This window comes from Carassius carassius, chromosome 36 (assembly GCF_963082965.1).
Source record: "Carassius carassius chromosome 36, fCarCar2.1, whole genome shotgun sequence".
In the NCBI taxonomy this organism is placed as follows: domain Eukaryota; kingdom Metazoa; phylum Chordata; class Actinopteri; order Cypriniformes; family Cyprinidae; genus Carassius; species Carassius carassius.
This window is the reverse complement of record NC_081790.1, coordinates 6,948,659-6,966,176: the sequence shown is the minus strand read 5'-3', so window position 1 is coordinate 6,966,176 and position 17,518 is coordinate 6,948,659. Positions and strand designations below refer to the sequence as shown.

Sequence of the window (17,518 nt, the reverse complement as noted above, 5' to 3'; positions counted from 1 at the left end):
TGCACAGAGAAGGTCAATTGTATCAAATTTGATTTCACATCGACTTTAAGGAATAAATCGATGTGAAATTAAAAATACTCACTTTCATTTCATTCCAAACCTGCATGACTTTCTTTCCTCTTTTTTGGACCACGAAAGAAGATATTTTGAAGAATAATGGTTTCGGTACCACTGACATCCAAAGTATGGTAAAGAAAAATACTAAAGGAAGTCAATGGGACCCAAAACTTTTTGGTTAGCAACATTCTTCCAAATAACGTCTTCTGTGTTCAGCAGAAAAAAATTTAAACAGGTGAGGGTGAGTTAATGTTTCGTTTTCTGTTGAAGTTTCCCTTTTAACTGATTCTGCGAAGACTGACACTTTCACAAATCGTTACAATTTACAGTCATTGTAGAATATTCTCAACATTTTATAGCATGCAGAAGTTAGTGGCAGTGAAGGCAACATGAGAAAAATCATCAAGAGAACAAAGGGCACGAGATGCCATAATTGGTCCTGTCACTGGTTTTAAATCTTAGCAACCTGGTTCAAAACTGAGGGTTAAATACAGCTGGCTGTTTACCACAGATATACAAACATTCACACTGACAGACACAGGCCGTAGAATGCTTATAGTTGATAACTACATGTGCAGATAAAAACAAGCTTGTCTGGAAGAGAACAAAACGCATTTTATTTCATCAGTCAACTCTAAGACCCTCAAGTGTACCAGCTTCCATCCATGCCCCTTTGCTCTGCTAAAAAGACTAGCGTAGCAGCTAGTTTTAGATGTTGTGATGCGTAACTTACTCACCAAGACCAGTTTAACATGCTGTTTCACTACCAAAAGCTTCACAAACTAGGTTTTGCTGGTGGACCTAAGCTGGTCTTTTCAGCAGGGCATCCAGCTTCTTTTACCTACTCTTCCTGTCTTTCCCTGTTCCCGTCTCACTGCTGGTCGTCTCCGAGCATTTCAAACAGTGCCTGCAGCAGCCGGTCGTCTCTGTGTCTGTACGGTTGGGCTCTGTAGAAGTTGTCGCTGTAGTCACTGAACAGGCCGTCGTCAGAGCCCCTGTTGCGGTTTAGCTGGTTGAGGGCCTGGTACAGCTTCTGCGGGGGGATCCTCTCGGGCTGAAAGGTCTTGGGAGGAGCAGGAGGAACCGCCAGAGCGTGCTGAGGAAACGCCGGGGTTTGCCTGTTGAAGGCTGACTGGAGGAGACGCAGCAGGGCCAGATTGGAAGTGGAGGAGCCTGGAGCTTCTGGATTTTTTTCAGGGACGCTGATGGAAGCAGCAGACGGGAGTGAGTCTGGGACCACTCGACTTGAAATTTCAGGTTCGTGAGCTGGAGTCGGAGCTTCCTGCTGGTCAGAGAGACAAGAAATTGAAATAAGAGTGGAAGAATTGCAAAACGCTTGTTTCAAGCAGGTAGAAGTCAATGTCTGGCCAGAGATTGTATTTACTTTTACCCTCAATTTAGCATCTGTAGGCTTTCCTTACAATTAAAAGCACCCATTTCTTTTTTGTTTCTCTAGAACATATGCATATTACTTGGATCAACCTGAAACTGCATTTTGTATATTTTTTTTATATCATATAGATATATAATTTTTTTAAACAATAACTGTCAGAATTTATTCCTGATTTTAAATATGTTTTCTGCTAAAAAAGAAAAGCAGTTCCTCTATATAGTTAACTCCAGAACACAATTAAAAAAGGCATATATATATATGTATAATACATTTTATATATAATTATAACAATTATTAAATATGTTGAATTTTATATATCTTATGTAATTTTATGTATATTTTATGTAATTTTATATATATTTTATATAATTTTATGTATATTTTATGTAATTGTATATAAATTTATTTTATTATATGTCACGAATTTATTTCTAATGTATATTTCATTCTGCTAGTATATTTAGTATATATATTTATTTCATTTATTATGAATTCCTTTATTTTATATTATACATATGCATAATAAATGTAAAATATTGCTTTAAATAAATGAATGTTTGCACAACAGACCATGGACTAAAATTACGATAAGAAATTTGCTCTACAGTTACTGTGTAATTTGCACATCGCCGTTTTCTAAAGTTTGACTCCTGTTCTGACCTTGATCATGTCTTCCATCGGTTCCACTCCTCTGCGATCGTTCTGTACAGCATTGTAGGGCATGTAAACCCTTGCCTCCTTCATGTGCTCTGGTTTCTCAGACGTCCCATGCAAAATCAACTTCCAACTGATAATCTGACCCTCATTCTCCATCCGTCCAGACTGCATGCAAAAGAGAGAAGGAAATAGACTGTGATAACCAGGCGCTTCATATGCATTTAAGATTTGTTTGCGGTGATGCTTTTATATACCGTATCTGTAATCTTCAGGGTCCAAGTGCCGGTGGGGTTTTCTCCCCAGGTGTGCACAGACATAAACGCCCAGTTTCGGAAACCGTTGGATGATGTGTCCCTCTCTCTCTCCGCCAGCAGGACTGTGGTGGTACCTAATGGGACAAACTCAAAAATCAGTATTCTCATTCCCAAACGTGCACGTGTAGCGTGTTTAAGTGTTTTTGTCAGACCTGATGGAGACGTCAGCGTGATGTGCAGGTCTCCTCTGCGTGTGTACTCAATGCTGACCTCCACCTGCACATGCTCCAAAGATACAACAGAATTCGCCTGTCCTGCACAGGCCTTAGTGGGGATCTCAATGGATATCTCACCTGCAGCCTTCAATGGTCTGTAAGTAAAAAAAAGGGTATTTTTTTAAGTTTGTATACACAGTTAAAAACATTTTAGATTGCAAAAATGGTTCATGTAGCTCAACAAGTGTTAGCAATGACAAGATTCACAGGAAATACACATGCTATATTTGGAATGAGATTATACTTAAGTAAAGTTTAAAGTAATGTTTATACATACATATACATAAATTAATATTTTTACTCAACAAAGATGCTTTAAAATGATAAAATGACCGTAAAGTTCAAATTAATGTTGTTGAATTTTCTAATCATCAAAAAATCCTTAAAAATGATTTATGGTTTCGACAAAAATATAAAGCAGCTGCTGTTTTTATAATATTAAAAAATGTTTCTTGAGCAACAAATCAGCATATTAGAATGATTTCCGAAGGATCACGTGTCTCTAAAGACTGGAGTAATGATGCTGAAAAGTCAGCTTTGCTGTCACAGGAATAAATTAAATTTCAAGACTTATTCAAGTAGAGAAAAAGTATTTTAAATTGTAATAATATTTCAAATTATCATTTTACTGTTTGTTTGATCAAATAAATTCAGCATTTGTGAGTTTTTGTTTAAAATGTCTAAATTTAGGTAGTATTATCAAATAATTAATTTAAAAACACGAGCATTAATTTGACATTTGAACATTAATGAAGGGATTTTATCTGCCCCCTGTTCCCTAGACAGAAACTCATGAGCGATATGAACTCTAATCCCTGCAGATTACATTGAAAGTCGCAGACTTTGAATCAAGCAAGTGCCTTGATGATAATGCACACTAAATGCTAAAACAAGTGCACATGGATGGATGGGCAGACAAAGCTGACAGTGTATTGAGTGTGCCATTCACTCATTCTACAATGCTTTAGACAAGCCACAGCAAATACCCAAAAACGTCATGTGCTTTTGCTGTGCATGATTACGTGGCATGCTATAAAAAACATTACAATGTGTGTCGTGACATTTGCATTACTAGGAATTTTAGATCCAGGGAAATTAAACATCTGTTCAGGTGCCCTTCTTCCAGCTGAGCTTTGTCTAAACACTAAAGCCACACAATCTCTAAAAGTTTGTGATGTATATGCAGGATGAAAAACAATGCAAGAGCTCTGGCTCTTGAGTGAAAATGGATTCCATTTCTAAAATTCCCAAAATATAACTTCATTTGAATTACAGAAGCAGTCGTAAAGAACAAACAGATGCACACACACACACTGGATCTGTTGAATTAATGTGGCTATTAATAAATGGCCATAGATGAGCGCAGTAACAGATGGCAGGAGATCAGGGTGGCTTTGTCTTCCATGTGTGAGGTGCAAGACCACAGCCTGCATCTGCTGCAAAAAGTCAAATGATTTTATCCTAATATCAGTAAGCAAACTCTACCTTGGTTGGAACGTCTCATCTCTGACAATGCACTGTTTCTTCTCGGGAACGTGCTTCCAGACTTTGGGATCGGCCAGATCTACTAGAGCTTTGGCATTCAGGAGACCAAACCCAAAACGACTGTTGACCATCAAACCAGCTCCATTCCTTTTCCAGCCTGGGTTATTGGCCAGGGGGTCAAACTCAGACGTCCAAACCACTAAGTGCTGAAGGTCTCGCCAGGTCAGATCAGGACTAGTGTGGAGAGCAAGAGAGTATATCCATATTTTTATTTAAATGGAAATCACTTCTTGTAAGAACTGATGTAAAACCAATGTAATCCTACAAAAAAAATGTAACATACAAATTTCAAGATGTTTGACATACTTTTGCTCTAAAGCCAGTGCAAATATCCCAGCAGCCAATGGAGCAGATGCAGACGTGCCAGTGTGTGTCTCTGTGCATTCATTGTGCAAATCGGCACTAGTCTGCAAGACAATAAGTCAAAAGATAAAATGTCAACACAACAAAACCAAAAAAGAGAACAAGCAAACACACCAACCAAAAGGATTCAAAGCTGTCAGACAATCTATTTTATTGCTCTCCAAGGAGACATTTAGTCATTCGACACAAAGGAAACCTAAAAGCAATATAATAATTTATATCATAACAGCAAGAACATGTATAACTGAAGCAAACAAGACTCACAATTCTCTGGTCGGTGTAGTCTCCGCTGCTGTAGGCCGTGGCCAGCGTAGAGGAGCATTTCTCAGCGTACCAGGGTGACAAACCCTGCTGGGATGCACTGCTGATGGAGATGGTGTACAGACTGTCTGTGTATCCATCACAATCACAGTTGTCGCCCTGACGACCACCGTTGCCAGACGCCCAGACGAAAATGGAGCCCTTTCCACCACGGCCCTAGAGTATAACAATTATTTGGAGATTATAATGGGTTTGTGTTAAGAGTTACATGCTATTAGAACAATGTATCAGCTGGGGGGCTAGGGTGCTCTGGATGGTTGTTAAATGGCTGCTTGTTTGTACCGGGTGGTTTCTAGTTGGTTGCTGGTGTGTTCTTGGTGGTTTTTAAATAGTTGCCAGGGTGTTTTGGGTGGTGGTTGTTGCTAGAGTGCTCTGGATGATTGTTAGATACCTGCTAGGGCGTTCTACCTAGTTGTTAAGTTGTTTTTAGTGTTTTCTTGGTCATTGCTAGGGTGTTCTAGGTGGTCGCTAAGTGGTTCCCACAGTGTGGGGTGGTCGTTGCTAGGGCATTCTAGATGATTGTTAAATGGTTGCTAGGTTGTACTGGGTGGTTTCTAGATGGTTGCTGCTATTGTGTTCTTGGTTGTTGCTAGGGTATGTTGATGGTTTCTAGGGTTTTCTGGGTCACTGCTAGGGTGTCCTGGGTGGTTGTTAAGTGGTTGCTAGGTTGTACTGGGTGGTTGCTAGTGTGATGGTTGTTCAGTGATTGCAAGGTTGTTTTGGGTTATGGTCATTGTTAGGGTATTCTGGATGGTTGTTAAATGATTGCTAGGTTGTACTGGGTGGTTGCCAGATGGTTGCTAGTGTCTTCTTGATCATTGCTAAGATGTTCTGGGTGGTTGTCAGTATGTTTTGGGTCGTGATCATTGCTAGGGTATTTTGGATGGTTGGTAGTTAATAGTGTGATCTGGGCTCCTCTTGCTAGTACGTTCTTAATGGTTGTTAAGTGGTTGCAAGTTTGTTCTAGAATCTAGTTGGTTGCTAGTGTATTCTTAATGACTGCTTGGTGGTTTCCATCTAGTGCAGTGGTTTTCAAACTGGTCCTGCGAGCACCCCCAGCACTGCACATTTTCTGAGTCTCCCTCATCTTTCACACCTGTTTTAACACATCAGCTCATTAGTAGAGACTGCAAGACCTACAATGGGTGTGTCAGATATAGGGAGACATACAAAATGTGAGGTGCTAGGGGTGCTTGCTGGACTGGTTTGAAAACCACTGATCTAGTGGAACTGATTACCACACATCTCACCTTCTGGATACCATACTCAAAAGCTTTCTGGGCCAGGCGCCCAGGCCCCTCCACGGTCTTCCCATCATCGTTAGGGCCCCAGCTAGCACTGTAGATGTCCACATGATCAGGGTTAAAGCCAATGGAACTGGCTTCAATGGCATCTGTCACGATTCCATCCAGCATTCGTATCCCTGTAGATGAGAAACACAAAAGATGACCTTTGCTGGAATGTCAAAACAATTTTCAAGTGTTTGAATGCTGGTGATTAAATGCATCCCATAATCTGTGCAGTTGTATGATGTTATGACACACTAAATATTATATGTCCAAATGGACATGGACAAATTCTGTACATGCATGCCCGGTTGTACAGGTCAGTGTTGTTATCTAATCACACTACAAACACCAGTCAAACCAGAGATTTTAAAATACAAAAAGTGAACAAACAGAGCTTGACAACACACACCTCCCACTTTGGAGTTGTAGGCCACTCCCACACCACATTTGTTGTTGTCTGCTTGCATGGCAATCTCTCCAGCACATCTGGTACCATGCCTGAAGATATACAGCAGAGAACAGGGTTACAATTCAGCTCCATTCAAATTGAATACATAAAGCCAGTATTTTCTAAATTAATTATATCTACATTTGCAGACCAACACTGACATGCAACAGTGGTTGCCAGAACATTAGTATGTGGTTGCTTACGTCTTCTAATGGTTTTTATGGCTTACAACTGGTGGTTGTAAGGGTGTTAGCTGCTAGGATGTAAGGTGTTCTAGGTGGTTGTTAGGGTGTTCTGGGTGGTTGATAGGGTGTTCTGGATGTTTGCTAGTGTTTTCTGGGGGGTTGCTAGGGTGTTGTTAGATGGACCGGGGTTCTGGATGAACTGGGTCATTGCTAGATGGTAGCTAGTGTGTTCTGGGTGTTGTTGTTAGGGTGTTCTTGGTGGTTACTAGATTTTGCTATGTCGTTCTAGATGGTTGCAAATGTTTTCTGGGTGGTTTCTTGGTTCTTGTTGATTGATAGATGTTTCTAGGGTGTTCTATTTTGAGCCACATAGATGTGGATGGGTTCTGATCCTCTTATGTAAGACAGCACGAGTGGTGTGTGTACCATTGGAATGGATTACACTCGTTCCCTGATGGAGAACAGACCTTCTCAGATCAGACCTACTGACACTGTCAGCTCTCCTTTCATAGCAGCTGGAAAGCAATGGCAATCTGGTCTAATTCTCTCTGAACAGATTCAGCATGATGTTAAATAAGTCTGCTAATCTTTTTAAAGAGGGCAGAAAAGGACTATGCCAGTCCGAGGCTTGCAACATTCTCCAGTCAATCATCAGTTTCCTTATCGCTGTATGAGGTGCTTAACATAACTGAAAGGCTAAAGGCTTTGAAAAATCCGTCCTTGTGTTTTTCAAGTGTGGATCAGTGCTCTTGAGATTTTCTGTCCATTGATCTAGAGAAATTAAAGAATATAGAGATTCATTTACTCACTTGTTTTCATTGGTGGAGTCATATCTGGGAAAGGGATCTGGATCGTTGTCATTAAAATCATAGCTAGCAGCAGGATCCTATACAGTGAGGAGAAAGAATAAATATGGATTGTGGAAAAACGATTTCTAGCATACACAGAATAAATAACAGTAGTATCAGTATGTGGCAATCAGATGTGTTTTTATAGGAAGGGAGAAGAATAGAACTGTTCAGAATAGAATAAAAGCGTACTACTCTTACTGTTTCTAAAAAACTGGATAAAAACAAAATATGTTATTTCCTGGCATCATAACTGGACAGTGAGTTGTGCTGTGTTTACATTGACTCAGAATTACAGTAATTGACTTTTTTTTATACTGTTCACACCCTGGACTTAAAAAACTTCTTTTTAAGAAATGCTCATAGTGTAGAAATCCAACTAGTGGATTTTTGCAAGTCACTGTCTTACTTTTTCACATGCAGTCACATATTGTGTCTTTTGTAGTGTCTTGCACGACACTACATTTAAAAAAAGATTAAACTTTTTTTTTTTAAAACTGCATTATTCTGCACCCAGCGGTTTTAAACGCAAAAACGTTTTGTATGAACTGGCCCAAAAATGTAAATGTTTTTTGGGAAAGTTGGGATAAATGCTGCCAAACAGAATACGGTGTCGGGTAACTTTGTAATTATGAAAATTCCAAAATGGTGTGAATGTAGCAATGCAATGAGATCATGTGACAAAGTTTGCAGCAGAATTATTAAAGTTAACTAAAACTAAAACTATAAAAAAGTTAATAAACATCAACTATGTAAACATTAAAAGGAAAAAAGAACATACAGAAATAAAAACTATTAAATATTAAATAAATATATTATTAAATATAAAAACAAAATATTAAAACTATATTTCAACTGTAGTATCTATACTATCTTACTGATACTAAAATAAGACTGGTTTATGGTTTCATAATGCATTCTCTTTTAAAAACAATAAAAAAATAAATAAAATAAAAATAGAAAGCATGATGCAGAAAGCTGTATGTATTAGACTCCAAACACAGCTAGTTAATGTTTATCATGATTAATGTGTTGATACTTTATGCTATTTTATTTTATTTTTCATTTTTTACATTTATATTTATATGCTTTTTCAATTTTTTTATATATATAAAATAATGTGTTTTAACACTTTTTACAATGTTTTTTTTATTTAATAAACATACATAAAAAATAGTTCATGCTAATAAAAATGTATTATTATTAACAAGTTTTCTGTGTTTATTTCTCAGAGAAGTGTGTGTGCGCACACATGTGAGTCAAATACACCGCTTCACCGCCATCAGACACATGCGGGTCTCCCCTCGATTTCTTTTTGGTAAGACTGCTGTGTGCAAAAAAGCCAAGAGCAGAGCGACGGCTGATGCTACAATGTACTTAAATGCTAATAGGAGACAGATGTTTGATGTTATCCTGTGATATATGAGTCATCTCATGGCAAAAAAAGAGATGCTGGGCTCACTGCAGACTTATGTAAATGCCACACATTCAGAGTGAATTTTTAAATAGCTTTGAATGAGCGAGTGGGATTATTTGTTTGTGACCTTCTGTACTGGAGGTCCTCATCAAATGACTTTGCTCTATTCGTGGTAGGTGTCACTATGGATAATCCTCTGCATGGCTGAGGGGTCAGCGTTGGCATGGAAACAACAGCGGAAGGTGGTCGAGTAGACATTTCCAATGATGACACACTTACATAGTTAGGGTAAATGTCGGTGTGGTTCCACTCGAGGCCATCATCCAGCACGGTAATGACCACTCCTTTGCCCGTAATGCCCTTCTTCCAGACCGGGATCACGTGCAGGTCCAGTTTGGGCAGGGATGATGACATCCGTGTGTCTTGCTGGAAGAGGAGGATGAGGAAAGACAGTTTAAGTGAATATGTGAACAATCCAGGGTCATATTCATGAGTACCGCTCAACACTCTCAGGTACTCTCAACCTCTTCATGAAGACAAAAGCCCTTTTTGTATGACTCAACCGCTGACTCTTCCAACAAAAGCTGTTTGTTTGAAAATGAAAGCCGGCGATGTTATCGTCCATGCTGACCTTTTAGTTTGTGGAGACTATTTTCAGTACAGACCAGAGCGCGAGGGGAATTCTTCTTATTGACTGATAATTAAATATCAGAGCGCTGATTTGAAGGGATGTGATGGGGAAATACACTGTTGAGTGACCAGTGTATAAAATGCAGCTTACCTGAGTTGTGTGAAATGTATAAGCTGAGGGTTTTCTAATCAGTGTAAGTATTTTAATTGGATAACTAGGAATTAGATTTATTTTGGTGAAGTGAATATTTTGACTGTGTTCAATCAAATGACTCATTCAGATTAGTTCATTGATTTATTGAACTGCTGTGTGTGAAGTGGTCACAAGCAAGTGTCTTTCGGGGTATTATGAGTGAGCCAGTGAATCATTCATGCAGATTTGTTAAATTCGTACTGCTCTAAGCAATGTTGTCTATAAATCGAAAAGTATTTAAGCACCACTGTAAAGCAGATATTTTATTTTGTCTTCAATTTGTTCAACTTTGTATGGCAGTCCAATTCTGCCACATCAGAAAAAAAAAAATCAGCAGTGCATGACTTATGACATAGTATATATATATATAAATTATGACACAAAAGTAAATGAAATAAAATAATAATTATGAGAAACCAGAAATCAATTTTTAATTCTAATATAAAACATAAGAAAAAGATTTACCAATGCATTATTTATTACATAAAAAGTCATAATGACCTACAAGTCATACTTAAGAGATTATGATTATTCATTATTATGAAATTTTCAGAATTTCTGAAGTATGTGATAAAATGAAATTATGAGATAAAAAGTTGAAATTTAAAAATAATTATGATGAAATTATGAGTCATAATTATGAGATACTAAATCCAAAATATGGATTAAAAAAATCTGAATTATCACACATGAAATTATGGGATATCAAGTCAAAATTAGTGAGAAAAAAAGTTTCAATTATGAAAAATATATTTTTTTTAAATTCTTTTTTTATGGTGTAACTTTGTAGCTCATACCCTCCACATTATGATTTATTTATAACATTTTTTATACTAAATTAGGTAAATGGGCTTTCATAACCTATACCTTGTTAAATTAAAGAAAGAAATGACAAAACAATAATAGCCTAAATAAGTCACTGTAACTTTAAGCTTCAATCATGCCACACGTCCCATTATTTCTGTTTGTTCACAACACTGAGCAACACAGATATCTAGTTCAGTTTGTACAGACTTAAAACACCTACTCAATCAAAGAAGGAGTGTATTCACTCATCCTATAAAGCCTAGACTATTTTTGCCATGCTACAATAAGTCTTTGAAGGCTGGAAAAAGCTATTAAAAGTGCTTCAAAAAGGATTTACAAATCAGTGGACATAAAATAATGAAACCGTTTGTTCACTAAAAAGATCTAGTCACATTATTTAAGAAGTTAATTAAATACAAAATACCACTAGTGTGTATATAATTATTTAGAGAGTATTTAGCAATGTAACAAACCTGCATGGGGCATTAAAGTGATAGGAAAAAGGACAAAAAAGAAGAAAGAGATCTGTGATCTGCTCACAAATTAAGAATAGACGCCGCAGTAACATTACCATGAAGCATGACTCATAGCTGAGGTCTGACTCCAGAAAGGCTGGAGGGGGAGGGGGAGTAAAAGAGATGACCCACCGCACATGACGGCTCTGCCACATAGCACAATCACGATCAGCATAGCCTCAAGAGGGCTGTAAAGCCCAAAGCTGACGTACACATCACTGATCTACCACCTTCATAGCACCTCTAAAAGTGAGTCAAGAAGTTTTACTGGGAATCTCAGATACGGCAGGTGCATAAACTCTGTAAAATGATCATTGCTTCTAAGGAGATAAAATCAAACACAGTGATACATTTATAAAATGTTCAATGTACTCAATACCACTCAGATAAAATATGAATAAAACCACGCAGCGCTCTCCATACGGAAAGAATGGAAGCATATGAGTCATCTCTTTAATTGAATTATCAGCAGTCCTCTCTGGTGAAATGTAATCCATTCACCGAGCCATCTTTCTCCTCCATAAATCCATTTCCTTCTTTTCTATCTAGCCTTTCATCTCACAAGATTGAACGTCATTCTTTCTTTCCTTTTTTAACCACCTGCCTTCACTGCCTCATCACTCATATTGACCAGTAGAGCGCAAAAGCATCTGCCCACTTTTCAGCAGCCTTGGATGAAGTTGTTTTTCTGTTCATTTAAAAGAAAAATTCTCAATAAAGAGTTATAAGACAAAACGACCCAACTCCAAGATGGATCAAGATACTGCAAACTTTGATTTGAAGCAAACATTAAAATAACTGACTACTACGATATAAACCAGGGGTGCCCAACCCTGTTACTGGAAATCTAGCTTCCTGCAGAGTTCAGTTCCATAACCTGAGCATCCATTGAAGCAATGCAAATGACTTCATTTATATTAAAAAACGAAGTTAAAAATCAGTTGTAGCTTCTACGTATTCCACTACACACAAAGCTCTGAACTCATGGTAAGTTTGTCTTAAAAATCCTTTCTTTTTCCCTAAAATGCAGTTCATTTAATTTCTGACAATATTCACTTTTATGTTAGTCTAATGAGTTGAAAATGAATAAACGGAGACGCTGACATCATCTAATAAGCTAAATTCAGCAACACAGACAGAGTTTAAAATAAAACCAGTCAGGAACTTCATGAGCAATTAGGTTAAGAGGTGGCGGTGCTCACACAAACACGAATAAAGAGGTTTAGAAACGGCGCACTTGTTGAAGCAAAAAGAACAAAAGGTCATTGCCAGTTCATGCCACTGCTAAATTGCATTTTAGAATAAAACGTTTGTCCAAAAAAATTAATCCCTCAGTCGGAAATGCAAATGGAAGTTTTCAATTTGATTAGAGTGACTTACTATATAAACCATGAACTGTGATCCATTTTAGAGGCAGCTGAATCCTTCCCATCTGTGACAGTACGGAAGCCATTCTCTGGCATTAAGAGCTTGGTGCTTGGCTTCCATAAAATAAACCCATCAATCCACTGTGTTTCAGTAAATTGGTGCTAATGTGTGATTGGCTCTTCTGTTGTTTGGGATTTAGGAGGGTTCGCCTTTACAATCTCATTTTTTGTTTAGCCATACTATGAGCTCTGAAAGCTTAGAAACAATGGGCTTCAGCTGCACATAGTGCCATAGTCCAGAGGGACAACTGACCCAGTAATGAAGCCCTACAGACAGCAAATGTCCCAGAGAGCATTGTTAAAATGGCTTTTACAGCACTTATAGAAAAATCTAACAAAGCCGCTGTAGATCGATTTTGACCACATGAAATTTTTAAGTCCAACATACTGAGATCACTCAGGATTTTATGCTGTGATATTATATATAAGTAAACGAATGAATATGATTTCAACTTCTGCCAAATGACTAAAGACTGGAATGCACTACATGACTTTTGCCCACATTCTGAACAAGTTGTCACTTGTTGCCACAAGTCAGAGCCAGTCTGCAGATTTGAGTTGACAAATATAATATAAAATGTCATTATAGTTGTAGACTCTAATTTTTTTTTTAACTTCAGATTCTCATTCCATCCAAATGAAGGATATCATGATATTTTGAGACGATTTTAGAACATATATTGTTTTCATTTGTCATGTGTCCTTCAGCAATGAGGCACGTGTTTCTGCCTTTCTTCTGTGTTCAGAAAGACTTCAAGTCTGGTAGTGTGTGATATTCAGTCTTTTAGTGTATGATGCTTAGTTTTTCTCTGTAACAATTTACAGTCGCCAACTGTATGATGCCTGGTGTTTTTCCTATCTGTTGTTGTGTAGTGTATTCCATCCTTGTAAATTTGAAAAATTAACATTGTTAAATGTTAGACCATAAAAAATTATTCAATGATTTAACATAGTTTTTTTTATTGTTTCTGATTTGATTATGATATTGACAATGCTTAACTGAATGAGTCATCCAGCCATAAAAGAGGTGAAAAATCATTTGAAATGATAAATAATGTGATTATTGGAGTATATTTTACTGGAATATACTATTTCAGTCGTTCAGCCATTCTACAGACTTGCTTGCAAATATCATGTTTAATTCAGTGTTACTTGCTATTTCTTTTTAATTATTTGTGAAATTTACTAGCAATTTCTTAAAATTCCACAATAGGTTTTTTTTTTTTTTTAAGTGAAGTATAGAGTATTGCATTTGCATTTGCCCTTTGACTTTAATATACTTAGTTCGTTCAAGGTTTAGTACTTCTTAAGAAATGAATGGAAAAAAATACCTCCGAAGTCAATGTTGCAGAGACAAAGATATTCAAATTGCACTTTTGACAAAGTAAAGATGTTGAGACTCACCAGATACCACTGTTGGTTCCACATAGGGTCGTCAAAGAGTTTGTCCACAGAGCAGTCCTTACATTCGGTCCCCAGCGGGGCACGTTTGGCCCTCCGTTTCTCATACTGCTGTTCAGCCCAAGAGACCTACAGAACAAGCCACAGTTGCCAATACAGAACCATTTATTTTTTAGTATCTCAGTGGGGTTTTGGAATAAATGCACATTGTATTATTATGTACTGTACACAGAATGAATTGGTTATGAAAAATCTCATACCCTGTCATCTTCCGACAGCCGTTTGGTGATATGATCTGCACTTCTTTTGGTCCTGCTAGGGTGACTGTGCCGCTTGAATAAATAATGGTTTTCCAGTGCCCCAATCTGCAGACAAATGAGATTGAACTGAATGAAGAGATCGGTTCATATTTGGTGCTAAATTAAGCCTGGTCATAATGACGCAATTCCCATCTGTCTGGTCTAGTCAAGCTGGAGCTATTTCACAAAAAATAAAAAAAGAACAAAATAAAGGGTCTGTCAGCTACCTTAAAGTTGTGTTCCTTTGTGTTCTATTCAATGAAATAAAACATTCTTATAAGAGAACTAAATGATACAACAGGTGAATGTTTACTCATATAAAAGTTGACATCTGATTAGCAGGTAAAAATGTCATTAAATGTTGTATTTTTATTTACAATCGCATTTACTGAACTGCTATATGGAGAAAAGATGGATTCAGATGTCAGATCTAACAGATATATAAAAAATAATAAGCATCCTGGATGCAAAACGCATTCAACCATCACTCAACAAACATTTCACTGTATCTTGGCTATTCAAGGCAGCTGATTAAACGCGTTTTTTTTTCATGATCTGGCAAAGCAACACAATGTTGCTATGAATAAACGCATTACACAACCACATCAACATACAATTTCATTCAACACGGATGCAAAGCAGAGCTACATCTGTGTGAGACAAGTGTTTTATCCTACTAGGAAGGAAAAACAGAGTGTTTGGCGTGACTTACCTGTCGGACTAATTTGTATCCGAGCTCGTCGGCGATGGATCGGGCATTGTCGTGTCCTCCTGGAATCTCCACCGCCCATTCGTTCAGATACTGTCTGTCCACAGCTGAGGACACCAGAGCACAGAACAGAGCAAGAACACTGCACAGCAACATTGGACGACATCTTTCTTCCATTTCAAATCAATTACAACCACTTAAAAATGATCTGGATGATCACGATGGATACAAAACAGTTAAATAGAAATAAGTTAATAAATAAATATGTAAACACGGGAACTGTCAGTTCTGCTTCCTTGGTAAACGCTATATTCTCCAGTTAATTCTGATGCAGTGTGAGCGAGTAATTGAACGCGCATGGAGAGCCACCAATGAGAGAGCCGTGGAAGGGGAAGGGATGTTTACACGTCAAATTACGAATTGCTCTGACGTCAATTTGTACCTGGGGTAGGATGCTCGGGTCCCGAGGGAGTCGGGCGGGGTGAGCATTTTTACTCTTAGAATTTTTAGCATGAATGGAAGATTTTGTTGAAAACATGAAATCTGAGGATAAATACAAGGTTCATTTAGCACAAATGGACGCAAAACCCTTCTAGAACTGGATTAGATTTAATAATCTCGTTGTATATACATGTGTAAAAATAATATTCTCTTTGCCCTCATTACTCTTAGACTAGCAGATATATCCGAAGTTAGACTAAATAAATAAGGGAACAGCTGTTCAGAAATAGTTAAATTGTTGGCGTAACTGGGTGCGTCATGAGGAGAAGGTTTCAGCACCGCATCAGTGGACAGCTCTACAACACGAGCTGCATGAGCAAATACGATATCCATATTAAACAGCAATCACATGCATTCCAATACCGAAAATTAACATGTTAAACACACGTTTGTAAGTATATTTTATTTATGTATGCATGTATCTACCTCTATAGACAGATATATACTGATTGTGGAATGACACACAAATAACATATAGGTCTACAAACCTTAAAAAAGGGAAATAAAATATGGTTTAAATGAATCTAAGTAAATGTAATTCATGTTTAATAGATTTTCAATAGCATTTATACCAATAAATAAATAAACAGCAGAACACCTTAAATGTTGACGAGTTGACAAGTTAATCATTAATAAAAAGCAGAAGAAAAAAAAAGAGAAAAAGTAATACTTCTTAATACTGACCTTAAGACTGTGGTCTATAGGGGTCCAATCTGTTTAAGGTTTTCTTGTCACATGACAACAAAATGGCTTCCTGTATGTTGGTTGGCCACCAATCTTGGTTTGGCAGACTAATGATTTCCAACTAGTAATCCAATTCTAAAATATATTTATATTATATAATGTGGAATACATCTAATGGCATCATCAAAATACGTCATATGTCTGAAAAACACCATTAATAAAGAGCAGGCTAAGAAATATACATTTACATTACATTTTAATGTAGTTTTTAAATATATAATATATACAATATATAATATTCACAATTCAAGCAGTTTTTGTAAACAGGAAAATGAAAAACTAAAATTAAAACAATCTCAAAAAATAAGAAACATAGAATGGACAATTAGTAGCTTATAATATAAACAGGAATACTACGATGTAAAGCATGATGTAATCATTACATCAGACATTCATACATTGTAGTAAATTAATTCAATATAAAGATTTAGATACGTGCCAAAACAAGTGCTTTTATCAAAGAGAGAGGTTTGGAATCATGTGCTTTGAGGACTTTCAGACAGAAACCAGCCTCTTTTGATGTCATTGTCTTTTGTTTTGTGTGAGATTTTGCATTAGGCACAGGTCCATTTGTTTTAATGTGTTTATGAATCTGTGCATGTCAATCAAGAGCTACACTTTAGTGAGTGGAATTCACTGTCGTAAATATAAAGCAGCCATCAATTTTGTGAAATTTCCTTCCAATTAATTAGCACACCAATCGTACAGAACAGACATTTAGGTACATTTGGAACTCATGTTGCAGGGTTAAAAAAAAATCACATTTAAATATTTATAAATATTTTATTTTATTTTGAACTATCAGGGTCTGTGCATGTTATTACGGTGCCATGTGTCAGCCAAGCAACTAACATTGAGATGAATGGGAACGCTAACAGATAGCTAGACATAGCATGAAAATAAATCAGCAGGTCTTTTCTCAGAGTAGACCTATCAGTTGAGCTTTTGAGCAAACAGTCCATTTGCTGAAGCAGCTGCAGTCATCCACATCCACCTAGCAACACCTGTTTGCATTAAGCAGAACACGTTAGACTTTGCACCTGGAAATATATGAGGAAAAGTAGCAAAGTTCATAAATGAGATGCATGTTTGTATTCTTTAAAAAGGGGTTGGAAGAGTTGGCCAGAAAATAGAGATTTTACAAAAAAAAAAAAAACCTTTTGGCTAATATACCAGCTGTCTTTACTGGATCAATTTGGCGGGTTGCCCATGTACAAACCAAAGGGTTGAAGGACTTACT

General features: G+C 37.1%; 1 protein-coding gene across 2 annotated transcripts; it reads right to left on the bottom strand.

Annotated features, from left to right (window-relative positions):
* Positions 1-735: 735 nt before the first annotated feature.
* Positions 736-15,417, bottom strand: pcsk1 (proprotein convertase subtilisin/kexin type 1). Of its 2 annotated transcripts, none has more exons than XM_059526038.1 (14): positions 15,037-15,417; positions 14,286-14,390; positions 14,029-14,154; positions 9,332-9,478; positions 7,597-7,673; positions 6,564-6,652; positions 6,116-6,288; positions 4,809-5,021; positions 4,488-4,588; positions 4,122-4,355; positions 2,574-2,731; positions 2,362-2,495; positions 2,111-2,272; positions 736-1,342 (listed from the first exon to the last, which is right to left on the bottom strand). In XM_059526038.1, exons 1-14 carry the CDS (start codon positions 15,208-15,210, stop codon positions 929-931), a joined length of 2,307 nt encoding a protein of 768 aa, XP_059382021.1. In that variant the 5' UTR covers positions 15,211-15,417; the 3' UTR covers positions 736-928. The 2 variants fall into 2 exon arrangements, with proteins under 2 accessions (XP_059382021.1, XP_059382022.1); XM_059526039.1 differs by having other exon boundaries at positions 736-1,339.
* Positions 15,418-17,518: the final 2,101 nt, after the last annotated feature.

What these genes read in the sequence shown, in the direction of transcription:
- pcsk1 (XM_059526038.1), bottom strand. Translation starts at nt 15,210, where the DNA reads ATGGAAGAAAGATGTCGTCCAATGTTGCTGTGCAGTGTTCTTGCTCTG. An exon ending in GGAACCAACAGTGGTATCTG is followed by an intron (nt 9,479 to 14,028) that starts GTGAGTCTCAAC and finishes CTCCTCTTCCAG; the next exon opens with CAAGACACACGGATGTCATC. An exon ending in CTACAACTCCAAAGTGGGAG is followed by an intron (nt 6,289 to 6,563) that starts GTGTGTGTTGTC and finishes TCTCATCTACAG; the next exon opens with GGATACGAATGCTGGATGGA.